Source organism: Coenobita brevimanus, chromosome 80 (genome assembly GCF_032717465.1).
Source record: "Coenobita brevimanus isolate Jiangsu-jjx chromosome 80, ASM3271746v2, whole genome shotgun sequence".
NCBI lineage: Eukaryota > Metazoa > Arthropoda > Malacostraca > Decapoda > Coenobitidae > Coenobita > Coenobita brevimanus.
In genome coordinates, this window is record NC_137033.1 from 32,496,120 (window position 1) to 32,517,232 (window position 21,113).

Genomic DNA, 21,113 nt, shown 5'->3' on the forward strand with positions numbered 1-21,113 from the left:
AATCTCTCTGTCTTTCACCACATCATTCTCACCTCTTACATTCCATGTTGCGATTACCATGTCGTTTGTCCGGTCCTTGGTCGTCATCTTTTGATCAGTCCTTGTCCGAGGCTCTTGTTCGTCTTTGTAGTTAGTTGTTTTCCGGGGATGGGCAACTCTCCGACAACCGTTTTAGTCGCCTTGTACAACAAGCAGGGATACTGGGGGAATATTCTTGAAAAAAAACCCTATCCCCAGGGGTGAAATGAGGAAATTACTTGTACTATAATTCAGACTGATTTGTACTAATCAGGGGCATCGCGAAACTCTTATAAAAGTTATACACAACTTACATTCTTTGTACCTCGCAACACATATACATTAATGCGCATATTCAGCACAATTTCCCTGAGTATCGAGTGAAAAAATTTTCTTTTAGCCAACTAGGTATTTTTCTTTCTGGTTCGCTCACAAGTGGTTGTCTTTCATGTAAAAGGCAGGAAACACTGATGCTCATATTCAGCACACTTTCCCTGAGTATCAAGTGAAATCATTGTGTTACAGCCAACCAGGTAATTTTCTTTCTGGCCCGCTCACAAATGGATTTCTTTCAGGTAACAGGTAGGCTAACTCAAGGTATTTCCAATAATTTTTTTATCAATATGCAAAACACTTTTTGCACTGCACTTGTAGAACTTATTATAAAACACTTATATCATAACACTTAATATAAATCACTTATAATATCCAACATTTCACTTATTATGAAAACACACAAACTTGTGCATTCTTGTACATTATTTACACTTTCCCACACACCTGCTCAGTATTCACGCTCGGAGTGATACTTGGAAAAACATTTAGGGCATAGGGGGACCTTGCATTTTGTACATTGTTATGAGGTCTCTTTTCTCTCTGGGGGATGACGTTTGGTCGTGTGACAGACGTGGCACCACCTGTAGGCCTGACGGCCTGCTGTGGTACTGCCAATCTCCACCAGTTTGTGCTGCCAGAAATAGCACAACTGAGCCTGTTTGCTGTAGCCACTGTCCCCCGCCTAGCACCTGGCACCTGAGCAGTTGAATATTACTCAAGGAGTTCACGTGCCAGCTCACTCGCAAACTCTCATAGAGAGAGAGGTTTCCCGACGAGCTCCTTGAACAGTATGTGACTGTTCCGCACGGCGATATCAAGGTGTAAAAACGCCTTCTTGTACCACCTGCAGGACGTACGTAGGCAATCGATTTCACCAATTTGCATGTCCGATTTATCAACCAGCCGCATGTTGATATTATAATCATTAACAGCATCTGGCTTTATCACGGGTTCCCTGGTCCTGTAGTCTCTTTTTCCAGTTTCCTCCAACACACCCTTGTGTAGCCTACCGTTGACAACATGCTGACCCGTCTCATGTCATGCCAGAGAAGGGCTAACATGTTGCCAATTTCTTGGTCAGAAGGGCTCCTTTCTCAGTACTTGCCGGAAATACAGGGAAATTCTTTCTGTTGGCCCTAGCAGTTCCACAGGACGCAGTACCATGATCAAGGAAATACTTGGTCAATGCCAGGGCAGTGTAATAATTATCGGTATACAGCATGTGGGGCTGTTGAAATGCCTTTCCATGAGCACTTTCACGACCGATGCAGAGAACCCGTGAGGATCGTCACTAGGTATATCAACATCTGTTGCCGAATAAACTATCACATCTAGTGCATATCCAGTTTTGCAGTCGCAAAGCACAAAGAATTTGAGGCCTAATCAGTGATGCTTTGATGGCACATACTGAATTAATGCTAGCCTGCCCCTGAATAACACTAGCGACTCGTCAATAACCACTTTCTGGAACAGATGAAAAACCCTGGAAAATGACTCCTTGAGCACTGTTAGGATTGGTCTTATTTTCCTTAACATGTCGTTTGGTGCAGGCCCGTAATTTCTGTTGAAGCAAAGGAACCTTAGGATGGCCAAGTATCTGTCATGGTCCATATACAATACTTACCGAAGACAGGTGTGCCTACGATTCATCAACTGAGCAATAGCCATGGAGCACATATTTTCTTACATGTGCCATCACCATTGTAATGGCTAGCCACACAAAAATCTCCCTCACCTCCACAGGTATCTATTCACGCATATGTGTGCTCCCACTGGCAGCCGTGTCCTGCTGCTGCACACACATGGCCTGGTGGAAATTGATCTCTTCCACCAGATATTGCATGATAGCAGTCGTGAAAATGGCCCTGAACAAACTGCTAACAGTCCAGGGCCTGGGGGGAAGCTCATCTTCCTGCACACCTGCTCCCTCCTCATCCAATGCCGGCACAGACAGCTCAAAGCTGGCACCATCCTCCCATACAAAGGTATCACCTCTACCCACATAACAATGAGCCGGCCATCTGGCAGTTTCAGAACGTTTCTTTATCACTCGTGCACGCCTGTGGGCAGGGAGTGAGGGGTAAGGAGAGGGAGAGGTGTGGGAGGTAGGGGAGTAGGTGGGTGATGACTCACCTGACGCAGAACTTGTCTGGGGTGACGGTTGGTGCTGCTTATCTCCACGTGGGGCCCGTGTAGGAAATATCACTCCCGAGGGGCCCAGTTGTGGAGAATCAGCCCTTGAATTGCTAGGCTGAGGTGTTGGGGAGCACTGGAGGATGAGACGTCGGCGAGCAGGCGGCAAGAGTGTGGGAGAGATGGCTCTTTGACGTTTGTTCTGCAGATAACCTCCGGCTCCACGGTCACCTTCCCTATGTTCTGGGTCATCAATCGCCTCCTCCTCGCCGAATTCATCACTTTCATAGGCTCTTCCCTCTTCCTGAAGGAGTTTCAGAGACTTCTCTGGAGTCAGAGAGCGGGTAGGGGTCAGAGGGTGAGAGAGGTTGCTCTTCATGCGGTAGCTCTTCCTCTTATCTGAGGACTTGCTCTCGCTTAGTGTCCGTGAGGACACGGTGTCATCCAAGGCACATCCAATTACGCTATAACTTAACCCTTTCCCTGGCACTAAGGGCAGAACTTTCACGGGGGTTGATGAGGCGATCAGCCCTTCATGCAGTGCAAGGGAATCTGATGATGACAAGGAAGAAGACATGGCTCGTCACACTACCACTGCCGTGTACAGACTGATTTGTGCAACCGCAGGGTACCTGGGGGCCCTACCTACCCGGTGGGTATCATAGAAAATAGTCGCAAGTTCAAAGGGTGGTGGGAATGTGAGTGCGGTATATGCTGTCAGCTGGCGGCATTCCATGCCCTGAATCATAATGGCTATACACATCAGCTGGCAGTTAGGGGTTCACTAGCCCTAACAAAACCTGTAGATGTCTGGTCTGGTTCAGCTGATTAGGCTTCTCTGCTACAGGAAATCAGTGTTATCATATACAGGATGCCAGGAAAGATATAAAATTCAATAAGCAATAGTGCTTGCAAGTGCTGTCACTGTTTCCAAATACATTAGTCACGTCGTGCTGAAATTAATGTCCACCAGATGTATAGTCAGTCTCACATGTGCTAAAAGTAGTCATCGTTCCTAATCGTCAGCATGCCGTTCTTGTCACTTATACAGAATGGCCTGTAAATAGCACTCCACTAGAAACACCTGATATAGTGTCTTGAATGTGGCGGGGATGGCTCAGTCTGCTGGTGTGGACGTGGGTGTTGCAGTGGGGGTACGAAATATACAAGTGATGTAGGACAGACATTGATAACGTTGATTGAGCCGTCCCCTAAGCACACAAGCAATCACTCGTGGAATGGAAAAGGAGCATTCAATATGTGTCACCCTGTATACCTAGTAATATGACATGCTGGATATACGAATGATGCAGTGAATTAAAAAAAAAAAATGTTTTAGTTTAAACGTATGACCTTTTTCCCACAATGGCTCTTCAGTGACGGCCATTCGGTCAGCTGTAGCCGAGCCAGTAAATCGTTAGTCAGTGTCGTACCATATCTACAGTACATAAATGCGCTGATAATTAAGCAGTGTAGTTATGTATTTCAGTTCCGACCTTTTCTTACTCTTTTGCCTGAGGTAACTATCAACAGAGAAAAATTAAAGGCGGGTAGTTAAGACTGACGGCAAAAGGGTATTAAAAAAAAGAAAATCTCATTCAGTGGGAAAATATGATGTATACATTAGAAATATCCTATTATATCCCCAAGCCTTTTTGGTCACTACATATGCACGAAGACTGAACATATATCATAGTATGAAAACAGTGAAATTCAGGTGTCTTCCCATCAGGGTTTGCAGTGCTTAGCCTTGTGTATGTTATTCTTTCATACGTCCTCTTTCTGCCTCCGTGCGTGGAGACGACAAGGGCGGAAAATAGCTCTATGTTAGATATTCAGTAGTGAGAGGTCAGACGTGTGTCTTTATAAATCATTGAAATATGTTAAATTTCTTAGCCATAAATTTCTCAGGGTAATTAATAAATGAATATTTATGCAAAATAATGTCTGAAGTTAAATCAAGAAATTTTTCCTATTTTTGGGGGGTGAAAAAGATGGTATGCCGTAAATGAGTACTTTACTATCATTTAATTATAACTAAAAAAACAAAAAAATAATCTTGCAGCAATGATGCATCAAACTACTTTAGCACCAGGGTACCTGCATAGTATTACTATTTCACAAAATAAATGTAATCCCATGAACAAACGAAAGAAAAGCTTTCAGGAGCCGAATGCTAATCTCCCGCCAGAATAATTGTTGGCCAAGTCCAAAATTTAGGTCATATCTTGATACCCTGAAGGTTTCATGTTGATAACTCAAGCGGTATATGAGATATAATGGTGCTAAAGGCAGGCGATAAAAACTAGTTGACCTATGCCAGCCATTTTGGTGACCTTGACCTTGACTCCGAGTGCCCATTTTCGAACTCGTCCAAGATTTTGGGCATATCTTAATACCCTGAAGGTTTCATGCTGATAGTTCAAGCCGTTCATGAGATATAATGGGGACACACACACACACACACACACACACACACACACACACACACACACACAGGCAGGAAGAACATAAAATATTATCTCTCCGCCCTCTAAAGGCAGGCGATAATAATAATAAAAAGAAAATGATGGTAGGTTGGAGAGTTGCCAGACACCACATCGTGAACGAGTATCATTGAAGTTTGAAACATCATATAAGAGCATTTTTAACATCTAATATCCTCTTTATATTAAGTCTCCCATAGTTCACCTTCGACCGAATAAAATAATCTGGTGTTAGTGAAATTTTATGGTCGTTGCAATCATGAGAATAATGGACAATGGTATGGTTCCTATAACTCACTCTCAGCTAAATCAAACAATTTGTTGTTTGCAGGAATAGAATCCTAGAGGTGTCCCGATCATGGGGGAATTAATGGTACCAACATTAGCACTGTCAGGCTGTATGTAATATGTGCGCCTCCGCCGCCGGACCCCCCCACCCCGCTACGGAGCCGCAGCCCCAGCCCCACCCCGGGAGCACACTACGGTGGTCCAGGTGAGTGTGGGACTGGCCCAGAGCAAGACGGGCACCGGGGCGCCCCTACCTTGTGTCCCTCTTCTCCTCAACCGACCCAGCTGCAACGTCGCATGAATGCGACACTACTTCTCGGCCAGAGCAACCCTCACCAGGATTGGGGTGAGACTTCTCCAGATACAGTCCCAGGCAACACCGCGGTAACAGCCACCATAAGTACCAGGGAGGGAATGGCCACTGTATGTCCCTCAGTTGCTTCCCCTTGTAGCTCCATGGTAACGGCCACTGTATGTACTGGGGAGGGAACGGCCACCATACGTCCTCAGCTACAGCCACATCTGGAGATCGCCTTGGTGTGCTAGCTATTGAGCACACACCGACAGGCAAAGGCAGGAGTGGAATCGCGACAACGGCCACCATACATGTCGGGGAGGGAACGGCCACCGTATGTCCCTCCTCCTCTTCCTCCTATGGGAGTAGCCCCATGGTAATGGCCACTGTACGTACCGGAGAGGGAACGGCCACCGTACGTTCCTCAGCTACTTCCCATTGGACACGCAGACCCGCAGCAACAGTCACCGTACGTGCTGGGGAGGGAACTGCCACCGTACGTTCCTTATCTGCCTCTTCCTCCTTTGGGAGCAGCTCTGCGGTAACGGCCACCGTACATACTGGGGAAGGAACGGCCACCGTACATCCTTCTGCTGCTGCCCTTAGAGACTGTGGAACCACAACAACGGCCACCGTACGTGTTGGGGAAGGGACGGCCACCATACGCCCTTCATCTGCAGTCTTGAGGGTTCTCCCGGAGGGGAAGGCCCCTTGCGCGGCCAGCTCACTACCTCTCAGCTGCGTGGGACCCCCTTTTCTCTCTCCCTCCAGGTGTGGTTCCCCAGAGGTGCTGCCGTTCCAGGAGTGGTGGCGAGGTCCTGTCCTTGAAGGCCGGGTTCCTGCCCTACAACCGGTCCCTGGATGACGTCAGTCCCTGACGGACGCCCTGCAGAAGAGGTGCCTCAGCCAGCCCCTGACAGCGCCCCACCCTATAGGCAACCACAACACCAGGCCTCCCAGGGCCAGCCTGCAGACCCCAAAGCGGGACCACTCAGGTCCCATTCCCCGTCGGCCCTCCGCCCGGAATAAGAAGCGGCAGGCTCGACTCCTGACGCTGTTCAGCCCCAGTCCCGAGGGCCACTTATCAGGTCGAGGCCCCCAGACGGAAGGGCCTCCCTGCACCCTGTCTATGGAACACGCCCGGGTGGTGACGCCTCCGAGAGCTGTGCCGTGCCTCCTACAGGAGAGCTTTGCCGAGGGAGCCCCCTCCCACTCCCGGGTGCCACCTCTACTAACCCCAGGCATAAGCAGTCCAGTGATGACACCTTCCACCTCCCGAGTCGTGTCATAGACTTAGTGAACGTGACAGTTGGTGAATGTGACCAGTAAGACAGAAACAATTCACTAGAAAGTGACGGTCAGTGAATATGAACACTGAAACAGAAAGTATACACCAGAAGGTAATGGTCAGTGAATGTGAACAGCGAGACAAAAGTAATATACCAAGATTCCTATCCAAACTGACCCAAGGTACTGTGTCTATACCTAAGCTCTAAGGAACCAGGGAAATGCATCAGTGGCGGCCCGAGACTATCTAAGAACAGTCCATAGAGACAGAATGTGTAAACAGTGTCGTTGCGGCTAAGTGACATTCCCGCGCGCTGTGACCCGGGTACAGACATCGTGCCTATGTGATATGTATGGTAGTACTGATTAACCTGGCGATTCACTTCATCCATATGTAGCGTACCCTGACGAGTGTATTAAATGGCAATTGTGCATTAACTCTAACACCTATATTGTGCCCTAGTGACCTGTAATATCTAAGTGTATTAAAGGAGGTTGTATATTGGCCCCGACATCATTACTGTGCTTGTGGACACATTGTACCAATAGTAATAACTGTCACTTTGTCCCTTCCATATTCAGTGTATCTTTGTTTATGTATTGTAAGGAGTTTGGATGAAGACAATAGATGTGTTAAGGTATACTGCCGAGTTTTTATGCCTTGCTCCTTTGTGAGTGTTCTACTTCCGGCCTAGAAAGAGGACCCAGCTCAGTCGCTGGTGTTTTTAGGACGAGTGGTCGGACTAAAAACACCCAGCATAACAGTATGCTTCACTGTAAGCTTAATAAAATCGACTGGCCATAGCTGGAAGAGAATATTATATTTTACTGACCATGGAAATGTTAATGGCAACAGTATTATCACTCTCATGCTCCTATGACTCACTGTCTCAGCTGACAATAATTGTCTGATGTTAGACAGGATGACATACTAGCAGGGCCGGCCCTAGGGTGAGGCGAGCGTGCAACTGCAATGGGCCCCTCTCCTCTAGGGTCTCCGCACTCCCCCTCCCTCCCCCCAAAAAAAAACTAGCTTTTAGGGGCCCCACGCCTCACGAGTGGTTCTCTGATGGAGCATAACTTGCCACAACGCACTTGACATGTCTGCAGCTGAGCGGGCCCCTGATTGAGCATCATGTAGTATGCACCAGCGGCCAGCCATGCGCCTCTCTCATCGTGCTCATTTAGGGCCCCGCTCTGCCCGAGGTTAGATGTGTGACCCCTGCAGATTTATCACATTCCCCCTCATGTTTATCTCTTCAACACGTTTTCAAGAAGCGTGTGGTTTTTCTTGGCTTGACTGCTTGTCTTGGTAGTGTTGTTTATCAGAGGTCTAATCTGTGAAATTTGTGCTGTATGCATTTTCCTGAATTAAAGAGTGCTAACTGCTTGAGTCCTTGAGCCAAATGATTTCCGCTTTTGGCCTTGGTTTCATAGTTTTCTTGTGAGATCCTGATCGGGCATATGAAAAGATTCCATCAAATATAGTCTGTAAATTTCTATTGGAATTATTTACCTTAAATGATTAAATGAATTTCTACTGGTATTATAAGCATCAGGCCTGTATTCAGTCTGCAGTTACATGAGCAGACTGTGGGTATTGTGACATCCAAGAGTAGGAGTTTAGGACCCAGGCCTTTATGTATTTTTGTTGACGACTGTGTCTTTGGATCCATTTGATAACAGCAATGTTTAGCAGTTGTTTTCTCTGACTGTAGCACACCAACTGTTAGTGGTTTTGGTTAAGAAATTCCCCGGCCGAAAATCCTTTCATCTTCTGCTAACAGCAGGAGTTGAACACCACTTATTTTAACACTTGTCAAGAAAATCTTTTTGAAAAATTTAAATATTGTTTAATGAACCTTAGCCCTCCCCCTTGCAAAAAGATACCGAAAAGAAAGCATGACATTGGCAGAATCTACCTGTATCGGTACACGGCTAGCACTAAATATCGTGCCACCGCTAGCACCAATAAAATGTATCGTCGCACTGCTGGCCACCAATTTAATGTAGCCGTTATGGAGTAGCAGTTGACTACAGATTAAGTGTTCTGCTGTTTAGTATAACTAGACCACCGTGTTGGAGATCGACGACACTGTCTGTAGTACACGTCAGCTACTCGCCGTCACGCCCGACACTTCCCACCAAAGGTCCTCTGCCACGAGAAGGTGGAAGCTGGTCTGTTATTAAGTGGTAGCGTAAGGTGACAGAAATGAGCAGATTAAATCTCTCTTTATTGGGTACAGAGTAATATAACTGCGACCCGAGAGATATGTAAGAGCGATACCACCTCCCTTTATAATTATGAAATGGCTTCTGACGCTGTACGCTCACCGAGCCGACTAGGGCGCGGTGCTGAGGTCAGCTAAAAAGTGAGGTGCCGAGCATTTACATATACTCTGGGCTTATGCAAAAAGTAGAGATAAATGACAACTCTACTAGCACATTATACACCTCAATAAAATGGTATTAAGTACATTCACATATACCAACATAATAAATGGTTCCCCAGGACTTTACACTTGCGCACTATTCAGATATCTTTCACTTCTCCTAACCTTCATTTTATAATTGAAACAGGGTGACACTTGTGGTCTGCCATCCACCTTCTTCTATACCACAGCTAACAGCGAAATGATATTTGGTTGTTCATCATTCACACTTCATTACACACTGTTAATTATGACTAAACAGCTTTAAAAATTATTATGTACAATGTGTGATACTACAACTTCATATGGAAAAAGATGTTGACACCAGAACATTGCTCGGCCACACCATTGACGTCCTCGTCGACATTGTTGTCCTAACTACCGTGTAGCCTAACCAGAGTGTAGAGTAGCTAACTATTCAGGAACATGGACTTGCAATCCGCGAGTATGGACACGTGGTCTCAGTGGGTTCCCTAATTGGCGCCTTAAATAGTAGCCTAAACCACAAACACAGGACAAGACCACAATAAGTAGAAGACCAACGCCAGGACCAAAAAAGGAAGGAGAAAGGTATGAAGGAAGATAGGACAGTACATAAGGCTCTAAATCAGTCCTGTTCAGGTGGGAGAGGAAGGTAAGCTCCTTTACTACATGAGACAGCCTGTTCACATTCAAGGAAGTAACATTGAATGAAGGTAAAAAGGGTCGTAACTGGGATGAGAAGTTCACTGACAAAGCTAGATGATGCTTGCTAGGCAGAACTGCTATTTCTTTACTGTGTAACTCACAAAAATCAGGTGCAATATAGTACCCCTTTACTGTAAGGAATTGATTCTGTGAGGCACAAATCACAGTTACATCCTCTGTCTCAGGAAAGTAAAAGTACTGTTTCGCATGAATATGAGCATGGAAAACTGACTTCAACTGGATGGGTTGGAAGGTGCAACGTTGCAGAGCAGAGGAAGTATTTGTGTCCAACAAGGCCCTCTTACACTCCTCTACCTTTAATGGTACGAAGACAAAATGGAAAGCAGGACATACATGGAGATCAAGAAATGAGGCCTTACTCTTCTCAAATTCATCCACAGTCGTTTCTGCTACATATTTCTTGTCATCTGAGACAACTAGCACCTCTGGACCTTCTTCAATAACAACAAGTGTATTATTAGCAGTAGCAAAAGGGAAGGAAATGAACCGCCATGCCTGGTATGTTACAGCACTCCTCATAGGTACCACTATCAGGATGCCTTCATGGGTCAACTGGGCCTCTAACAATAGGTAATAATATTCCAGTTGACTCAGATCAAAGAGTGGCATAAGTCCATGCTTCCACATTGCTATATCAAGTGCATTTGTTAGTATATTAGTAGGCAGCAATAAAGCATTAACCCTGTTCAAACTTGCATCGATTAAGCCGTCCACCATATTGGTTGCATGCTTCTCCAAAGCAGTGGTTGACTCGTCGAGAGCATGTAAGTACTCAGCGAATAACACCAAGTTAGCTAGGGTTGGTAGGTTAATTTGGATGTTGTTCACAAGCTCTACTAGATGGTTGGTAGTCCTAATTATCTCGTTAGCTTTGTTAGTGAACTCATCTAACTGTTTATACACATGCATGATTAATCTCTTATTGGCTTTAGCGGCCAGTGTCAAGTCATGCATCTGTCTACCCAATTGCACTACATCCTTATCTAATGCCGTACCAAAGAGTTGTTGAGACAGGATTCCTAGAAAATCCACAAGTCCTCTCTTAGGACGTGCATGGACGTGCTTGGAAAGATCAGAGTGTACGTTAGGTAAAGCTACATGCAAGTTAGTGAGCCTGTCGGTGAGCCTGTCTATATGCCTAGTCTGAAGCTCAACAATTCCATGCAAGGTTTGTTCCAAAGCTTCAGTGTCAGAGTTCGTCAATCGTGGGTTTCGATTAAACATCTTTCCCACTTCCAATAGTTGTTGTCTGAGATTCGACAAGCCCTTGGAGACCTCCTTGACAATATCTGGCGTTTGGAGATAGCCTTCCATTGGAGAGTAGACGCATACTGCATCTTCCACTACTACGACTTCTCCAAGTGGGCTCTTCAGTGCTCCTGGCATTAACGCAGTCGTGTCCGTGTCCGACGTCTTTCCATAGGTCCACCCCAAGCAACGCACGAGGAGTATGAGCCACAGCCACATTTTTTTCTGCAAGAGAAGATACTCAATCACTCTTGTTGTGGGATCGTAGCCTGCTGCGATACTGCGATACTCTTGGTTAGGGACAGGTACGGACGACGACATAGACTGCAACGAAGACAGAGGGGACAACACATCAGACGATAGGCCTAGCTCTTGATTTACTAGTTTGATCCTATCAGTATGTACTGCCTCCTGAGTTCCATTAGCTTCATCCTTTATTCTATAAGTATTTCCACGTACTCGTTCCACAACGGTATATGGTCCGCGGAACTTAGGTCTGAGCTTGGAAATTCTCTCAGGGTTGTGGATCATGACCTTCTGGCCTGCCTGTAACGTCTTTTCTTGACTACCTTTGTGTTGTTTCGCCATCATCTCCGCTCTTGAGGCTTTTAATCTTTTCCGTACTTCACTGTGTATACGTTGGAATTTCAACAACTGTACCTTTGCGTAGTCTTCTTCGTTGTATACTGGAGTAGGAGGTCCAGCCAACAAATCGTTGGGTAACACTTTCTCTTCTCCATAAAGGATATAATGAGGAGACTTCCTAGTTGATGAATTTTCTGAGGAGTTGATGGTCGCCGCTACATGTGGTAACCAGTCTTCCCAGTTATCCTCCTGATTTGAGGTTATTACTGGTCTCAAGACTTCCAGTATCTTCCTGTTTGTTCTCTCCACCAGGCCATTGCTCTTAGGACTGTAAGGCGTTACAAAAACTTGCTTTACTCCATACATATGACAGATTTCTTGTAACACCTGGTTACGAAATTCACTGCCATTATCGCTGAGCAATACCTTAGGTGTAGAGTATGGACAAATCACTGAAGTCACAAAGGCGTGCGCCACCTCCTCTGAAGTTTTCGTCTGTAAAGGTGCTAAAACAGTGAATCGTGAGAAATGGTCCACTGCCACCAGTACATAACTTGAACCTTGACGGCTTCTCGGCAACGCTAAGAGATCAATGGAGACTGTATCCCAGGGTTTTTCCGGTAGAGGATACTCTAAGATGGGAGTCGGAAGTCCCGTTGTTCCTTCCGCGCATTTGACACATTGACTGACGTGGGCTTCTATGTCCTTCCTCATGGTCGGCCAATAGTATTTCTTTCCCGCCTCACGTATGCATCTATCGCGACCGGGATGACCCGCTTGAGGTACGTCATGAACTAACTGTAGCACGGCTTGCTGTAAGGTAGCAGGAACAACCAACTGATATGCAGTGTCCTTCTCTGGGGGTTGCTTATACAAAAGACCCTGTTGAAGATGGAAGTGAGTCATTGGTACTGGGAGTTCAGGTAGACAAGTCTCGTCGCCAGACTCCAAGGCATAGATGACTTGAGACCACATCGCATCATTACGTTGTTCCGCTTTTACCGTGTCTGAGGAATACTCAGCAAGAGCAACATCCTTGGCTATGGTAGCAGCAATGTTTCTACTCAATGCGTCGGCTACGACATTTTGACGGCCTGGTAAATATCTGACCTCTGGATGAAACTCCATTACCTTGCCAAACCAACGCGCAACCTTACCGTGCAAGTTTTTTCCTTTAAACAAGTCGCATATGGGTGCATGGTCAGTTAAAACAATTATCCGGTAGCCAAAGATAATATCCCGGAAATGTCCTAACGCCCACACGACTGCTAATGTCTCCAAATGTGTCGTCGAATAGTTCTTCTCTGGGGGTCTTAGTGCCCTACTAGCATACGCTATGGTATGTGTCTTTCCTTGCTCATCCTTCTGCTGTAACACCGCTCCCAGACCCAGACCTGAGGCGTCCGTGCACAGATAGAAAGGTTGAGTATAATCAGGAAACGCTAATACGGGTGTTTCTGACATGGCTTGTTTGAGCTCGTTGAAGCTTTTCTCTTCCGAGGGTCCCCATTTCCATGCAGCGTCCTTCTTAAGTAGCGTTGTTAAAGGTGATGCTATGATGGCATACCTGTGGACAAAACTCCTATAAAAGCCAGTGAGGCCTAGGAACGATCTTATCTGATCCTTGTTCTGTGGTGTAGGAAAATTTAACATTGGCCTTACCTTGTCTGGCACAGTCTTGATGCCATTACCATCAACTAGGTGTCCTAAAAATCTAATACTGGATTTCAGAAATTCACACCTAGACAGCTTAATTTTCAGACCTGCGGATCTCAAGGTTTCCATCACTCGTTTTAACTTGTTAAAATGACTGTTAACATTGTTACTCACGATGATTAGGTCATCTAGATACGCTAAGACGTCTTGCTCTAACATCTCGCCAAACATTTGGTTTATCATCCGCTGAAATGTTAAAGGAGCATTACTCAGTCCAAAAGGCATCTGGAGAAATTCAAAGTGCCCACGGTGAGTGCTAAAAGCAGTAATGGGACGCGACTCTTCGGTCAGCTCCACCTGCCAATACCCTGACGCTAGATCCAGACAAGTAAACACGTATTTCCCGTACCTAATGATTGAAGTAAGTCTCGCAGATGCGGAATCGGGTAACAATCCGGTACTGTTACCTTGTTCACTTGTCGAAAATCCACCAGGCCTCACACCACCGTCCTTCTTAGGCACTAGAAAGAGTGGTGCATTCCAAGGCGAGGAGGAAGGCTGGATAACTTCATCACGAAGCATCCTTTCAACTTCCTCATCCACTGCTTCCCTTTGGCTGCTGCGGTAGATGGTAAGCAGGCACATAAACTGGATTTGTACCAGGGCACAAACCAATATGATGCTTCACCCTATCTGTCCTACCCAGCGCTTCTCCTGAAAGTGCTACTACGTCGGAAAATTCTCTAAGGAGAGCTAGGAGTCGTGTTTTATGGTCTACATTATCCGTGACCTTCACATATTGCTCCAGCTGTTTTTCCTTAGCCAGACGTACGGGTTCCGACTGAGTCCTTGCTTGAGATGTAACTACAGGAGAGATCACCGGCACATCGTCGACTTCCTTTATGGGGGCACCATAGCACATCAAGTCACCTATATAACAACCATCTCTGAGCTTAACTGTGCCACCACTCATATTTGCGATGAAGAGGGGCGTCTTCTGGTCTTGGCCAACGCTAGTCAGAGTCGATTCCAGCGACAATGCCTTATGTTTTACAGTCTCAGTTAAGCATGCTACATCAGTTCCCACCGACTCGTCAGGTACTCGGACAGGAATTTTACAGACAGTTTGACTGGGTAAGTGGTGATTACCACTCACTATAGCCCTGACTTTCTTCCAGTCCATACCCTCCATTTCGTGTGCATCCAGGGACTCCCTTGACGCTTCACTTGTCGGGGTCACAACTGGTTGGACGGCTCCTGATTGGATGCCAGTTCCAGTTCGTGTCGCTGAGGGATTAAGGCCTACAAACTCTTTCCCATTAAAGGAAATGGAATGTCTTTGAGGGTGTATTACTATATCATACTCCTCCATGGTTTCAAAGCCTAACAGCCCATCAGCTGGCAGAGGAAAATCCTCAACCACATAAAACGTAGCACGTAACACAGGGGATCGTTTATCTGCCCTCAATGTCAACGGCACCTGGCTTACAATCTTCATTCTACTCCCTGTCACACCTGTCAACATTACATCAGGTGGTGATAATGTCCAGTTTGTTAGAGGCATTTCACTTTTAAGTCTTTCCAACGCTTTACTAGAAATAATGTTTGTACATGCCCCTGTATCTACAATCAGGGACACTTGACCTTTCCCTATGATCCAAGGAATAGATAATAAGTCCACCTTAGTAATAGCTGCCACACACGCATCGGTGGATTGTACTATTTTAGTTACTTTTGCGCGCGGCACTGAACTTCCCCCGAACTAGCTGGGTTCCCTAGTTTCTTCCTCTTTTCAATGACAAAGGGGCAACAGTCTGTTTCATGAGGACAATGCCCATGTATGACACACCATCTTTTCACCTCTGGCTTAACAGCCTTGGTCCTTTGCTGTGGAGAACTAGTAGCTGTATCTCTCCAGCCCGAAGTTTGCAAAGCTTTGCTAGCTTCTGCATAGCATATGCCTGCCTTTGCCAAAGCCTGCCTTTGCCAAAGCCTGACTTTCAGTACAGTTAGGATGCTGCTGTACTATATCAGTAGCCAGATTAGGTACAAGTATCTGCCACAAAGGAGGAGGGTTAGTCTGACCTTGCACGCCCATATTGTTAGTCATGCCCCAGCTATTTGGATAAGGGCCCTGGGTTTGCATGCCAATATTAGTATTCATGCCCCATTGATTAGGATTCTGGGTTCGCATGCCAATACCATCTGTGTTTTTACCCCATGCATTTGAATAAGGAACAGAAAATAAATTCTGTCCAAAACCTTGTGGTGTACTGAAAACATCTGAAGTATACACAGGTATGTGAGTGGTTGTAGTACTATCACTAATGACTGGATTTTGCATATCCTGAGTGACCAAAGGTACTGTTGTAGTCTCAACTTCCACAGTCTCCTAACTAGGATTACCCTCATTAGCAAGACTAGTGGCCATTTTGGATCTAACTGATTGCTCTGGGACTGTTGAATAAGTATGACCAGAACGCAAATGTAAAACGTTCAAATCCTCATCCTGTCCTTCAGAAATATCCTCATCACCTTGATCCTCAATATGTCCTTCACTCATTTAATATGTCTGAGCACTTTTATTTGATGTATCAACCCACTCATAAAATTCTGAGTCTAGTGGGATTGGCTTATCTCTATTTCCCTAATTCTACGTCCCCACTTCACTGTATCCATCTAACCCTGTCAGTAATATTCCCCTCCCAGTTACAGGAAGATAAACTGACATAAAAAAAGGATAGTTATGGTAAGTGACAGAACGGGACACATATAAAATACAGAAAGTACATTTATTCCAAGGGAATTCTGAGAAACCTTTATTTCCACACATTAACTAACTAACGTGTGTTGATTCAAGTGTGTGTGTGTGTGTGTGTGGATTACTAATGCATGGACACTACCTAGATATGAAAGTCCAGGATGATGTTCCACATTCCACGTTCCACACTCCACCAGACTCCTCCAACCATACGCAGCAGCCCGCTCGCTGTGGGAGTTAGCAAGCGACTGGTTCGCCCCGTACCACGCCAGGCAGATGCCACAGACGCACCACACACAATCGTGGCACCTCTCGGCCGCTCTCGGCTCCCCCTCGGCTCGCTTCGGCCGTCCGCGCCTCTGGAGTTGCTAGAAGTCGCTAGTTGACCCACTCCTCACCGCACTGGCTTGAACTCTCCTTATCTCACCTCTCACACACGAGAGCGAGATTCTTGCCAGTTTGCGTTTGAAAATGGAGATATCTCGCACACCACAGGGCGAGATAACTGCCAGTTTGTGCTTAAGATAGGAATCTCGCACTGGCAGAATAATGGGAGGAATTAATATGCACCACTCCAGTTTATCTGCTCCACTTAACTCACTGGTAATTAGTCCCCTTACAACAGTAGAGTAAGATTTTCTGTTTCACCTTCAGGAACGAGCGATTGCAAGGGTTACTGGTTCACAGCATAAATCCCTTTAGCACGTATCGTATCCCAGCACTGAGCACCAATTTAATGTATTGGTACACGGCTAGCACTAAATATCATGCCACTGCTAGCACCAATAAAATGTATCGTCGCACTGCTGGCCACCAATTTAATGTAGCCGTTATGGAGTAGCAGTTGACTACAGATTAAGTATTCTGCTGTTTAGTATAACTAGACCACCGTGTTGGAGATCGACGACACTGTCTGTAGTACACGTCAGCTACTCGCCGTCACGCCCGACACTTCCCACCAAAGGTCCTCTGCCACGAGAAGGTGGAAGCTGGTCTGTTATTAAGTGGTAGCGTAAGGTGACAGAAATGAGCAGATTAAATCTCTCTTTATTGGGTACAGAATAATATAACTGCGACCCGAGAGATATGTAAGAGCGATACCACCTCCCTTTATAACTATAAAACGGCTTCTGACGCTGTACGCTCACCGAGCCGACTAGGGCGCGGTGCTGAGGTCAGCTAAAAAGTGAGGTGCCGAACATTTACATATACTCTGGGCTTATGCAAAAAGTAGAGATAAATGACAACTCTACTAGCACATTATACACCTCTATAAAATGGTATTAAGTACATTCACATATACCAACATAATAAATGGTTCCCCAGGACTTTACACTTACGCACTATTCAGATATCTTTCACTTCTCCTAACCTTCATTTTATAATTGAAACAGGGTGACACTTGTGGTCTGCCATCCACCTTCTTCTATACCACAGCTAACGGCGAAATGATATTTGGTTGTTCATCATTCACACTTCATTACACACTGTTAATTATGACTAAACAGCTTTAAAAATTATTATGTACAATGTGTGATACTACAACTTCATATGGAAATGTTGACACCAGAACATACCTGAGTGGCAGTGAAAAGAGGAAGATAAAGGCCGCAAAAGAAAATGAAGTCAAACGTCTCAGTGGAGCAATGGAGAAATTTATTATTAAAAAGATTGACACTGAGACCGAAGAGTTAGATTGTGAGTCAGTCAGTTCCATGGAGGTCCAAGATCTGCCCAATCTTCCTGCAGCTCCTTCCGTGCAAATTGCTGAACAAGCTACATCATCATCCAGCTTGCCTCAGCAGCATACATCAGAACTCAAGAGGAAAGACAGCAGCCTTGATGTTAGCTTTATTGAAAATTATGAGGATCGTTCCTCTTGGCCAAAAATTCTTTCCACACCTCAGCGAGATTTTCTGGTCACAAAGGGTCCACATAAGTTAGGTCTGAACCATGAATTCCCCAAAGATGCAGCAGACAGGAAATTTTAAAATTCCTACCTACAGCGCAAATTATCAAATGGGGAGGTGATGCAATGAAAATGGCTGGTGTATTCAGTTAGAAAAAATCAGATATTTTGTTTTTGTTGTAAGCTTTTTTCCAGTGTTAATGCCGCACTGTCCTCTGATGGGTTTCATGACTGGTATAATGCTAGTGTGCGTTTAGTTGCAGGCAAGTGTTCAATGGTTTGAGGCTGAGCAAAGACTAAAGAAGGGTTGCTCTTTGGATTCAATTCATCAGCAGCGAATCAATGATGAAAAGCTGCTGTGGCAAAATGTTTTTCAGCGCCTCCTTGCTATTGTTCAGTTTCTCTCAGAATATAACATGGCTTCCGGTGATCTGTTGATAAACTCTTTGAACCTAAAAACGGTAATTTTCTTGGCCTAGTCCAACTGATTGCCAAGTTTGATCTTGTCATGCAAGAACACCTGTGACAAATCAAGGATGAAGAGATCCATGACCATTACCTTTGCAAGCGTATCCAGAATGAGTTGATTCAGCTGATGGGTAGCAAAGTCCAGAAGACCATTATTGACCGTATAAAGGCCTCAAAATACTTTGCTGTTATACTTGATTGTACTCCAGATGTTAGTCATAATGAGCAGTTGTCTCTGACAATTAGATATGTGTCTGATGGCTCCACTGTTCCTGTTGGAATATATGAGCATTTTATTGAATCATTGAGGTGAAGGAAAGTACAGGAAAGAGTCTCCTGGATATTCTTCTTGACAAGTTAGTGACACTGGGTTTAAATTTACAAGATATCAGGGGCCAAGGCTATGATAATGGTGCTAACATGAGAGGCAATAAGTCTGGTGTTCATGTTCGTCTTTTGGAAATGAACCCAAGAGCTTTCTTTTCACCCTGTGCATGTCACAGTTACAATTTGTTACTGAGGGATATTGCCAAGACGTGACCAGAGGGAATGACCTCCTTTGGTATCCTTCAAAGGCTGTATGTCTTGTATTCTGCTTCAACTCAGAGATGGGCAATTTTCACAAGACATGTTAAGGACTTGACTATGAAACCTCTCAGTGAAACCCGATGGGAATGTCGTATTGACAGTGTCAAAGCTGTGAGGTACCAAATTGTTCAGTTTTACGGTGCCTTAGTGGATATTGCTGAGGAAACAAATGACCCCAGAGCTCGCAGTGAGGCTATGTCACTATGCAGTGAGCTTCAAAATTTCAAGTTCATTGTTTCCATAGTATTTGGGTATGCTATCCTCTTTCAGGTCAATCAGGTCAGTAAACAGCTACAAGGTGAGGCAGTTGAACTTTCTGTTGCAATCAAAAGCATGGAGAGAACTATTGCATGGCTGCAAAAATACAGAACTGATGGATTTGACAATGCTTTTGCAGATGCAAAGGAGATAGCCAGTGATATGGACATGGAACCTGCCTTTAAAGTGAACAGAATTCTTAGAAAGAAACGAACATTTCAGTTTGAAGCTCAAGATGAGCCAGTTCAAAGTCCACGAGAAAGTTTCAGAATTGGATGTTTCAATCTCATCCCTGATAGAGCAATTTCATCCATGGAACAAAGATTCCAGCAGTTGAAGTGACATGATGCTTTTTTTTTTTTTTTTTTTCTCCACAACCATATCAAAGCAGAAATGAGAGTGCATGCAGCCAACTTGGAGTAAAGTCTCACCCTCACTTTTGTATTGTTTTTGTTTTTTTTCTTGGAAGGAATTGTTTCCGGGCTCCTAGCCTTTGGTTCCTTCTTACATTTAAAAAAAAAAAAAAAAAAGATTCATGCATTATATCTGAAATTTACATTGTCCATGTAGCTGAATGATACAATAAGTTGTTTTTGTGTCACTGTACTCAGTGTTTCTATACTTTATTTGGTCACCACATCTACATGCACAAATCAGTAGGCCAAGTTAAAAAGATAACTTTATGGCCAACTCCTCATCAGTGAAAATTTCTCGGACTGTATAGGAGGTCCAGTTTTTTTAAAGGCTTCTTTGGCAATGGATCTAACATAGAGTGTCCAGCTTAGGTTAGTATTTAGTGTCACACCGAGAATGTCAGTACTACAGGAAGTGGGAATATTTACATTATTGAAAATTATGTGGGAGTCGGAAGGATTCTGTCGGTTAGAAAACTGAATTATTAAAAAATTCTGATGAATAGGACATAGCATATTTAACCTTACAATGAATAATGAACTACAGGCTATAAGAATCAACTTATGACAAATCTTTATCTAAGTAAAGCGTATATAAGTGTCGTCATTCAAAAATACAATTTTTTCTAATGCCAAGAATATATATAGGCTTATGCAGTTTAGATCATAATAAGCCTAAGTGTGGAGGCTGTACACCGTAGCACCGAAATCCGAAATGACAGTTACCCATAATGTTCAAAGAATATTCATATCTTGTATTACTGTGGTATTTCACTCTGGTTTTGTGTCCATACATTCAGGAACAGGCTATCCATTCAGACTTCGGTTTTTAAGGTATCCATCCCTAAGCCAAATGAACTGGTTACATTGACGGCTGCTGCAATTTCTCAATACCTAGAAATGTAACTATGGATTCTCATCGAGGCTGCAGGCATAAAAAGTGCAGGTATAACTTTAGAAGTACGTTCCCGATTTTCATTATATTACGTCCCTGAGATGTTCTCACTTAGGCTTACCTTATAAGCCTAGTTTGAGTTGGGGAAGTGAATTTTGTAGGGGTAGTCATGTTGTGGCTTAGGTTAGGCTGTCGCTTAGCATGGGCGCCCACAAAAGTATTTGTGGTGGAAGCACATGTCCATAGGGGACCCAATTTTCAGGATTCGATGGTGGCGAGCAAAGCGAGCCTATTCAGCCATTATTTTCTTTTTATGTTTTGATCAATTTAAAGTAAGTTTTAAGCTGTC

The 21,113-nt window shown here is 44.7% G+C and overlaps 1 protein-coding gene across 1 annotated transcript; it reads left to right on the forward strand.

Moving 5' to 3' along the window:
* Nucleotides 1-5,380: 5,380 nt before the first annotated feature.
* Nucleotides 5,381-19,798, forward strand: LOC145409321 (uncharacterized). Its single transcript, XM_080279793.1, has 4 exons — nucleotides 5,381-5,466; nucleotides 6,359-6,422; nucleotides 18,711-18,919; nucleotides 19,270-19,798. The coding sequence occupies exons 1-4, from the start codon at nucleotides 5,381-5,383 to the stop codon at nucleotides 19,796-19,798; spliced, it is 888 nt and encodes a 295-aa protein (XP_080135919.1).
* Nucleotides 19,799-21,113: the final 1,315 nt, after the last annotated feature.

Excerpts from the sequence above, each read along its gene's own strand:
- LOC145409321 (XM_080279793.1), top strand. The coding sequence starts at position 5,381 with ATGTGCGCCTCCGCCGCCGGACCCCCCCACCCCGCTACGGAGCCGCAG. Across the intron at positions 5,467-6,358 it reads AGCACACTACGGTGGTCCAG|GAGTGGTGGCGAGGTCCTGT; the intron begins GTGAGTGTGGGA and ends CTGCCGTTCCAG. Across the intron at positions 18,920-19,269 it reads CATTTTATTGAATCATTGAG|TGAAACCCGATGGGAATGTC; the intron begins GTGAAGGAAAGT and ends GAAACCTCTCAG.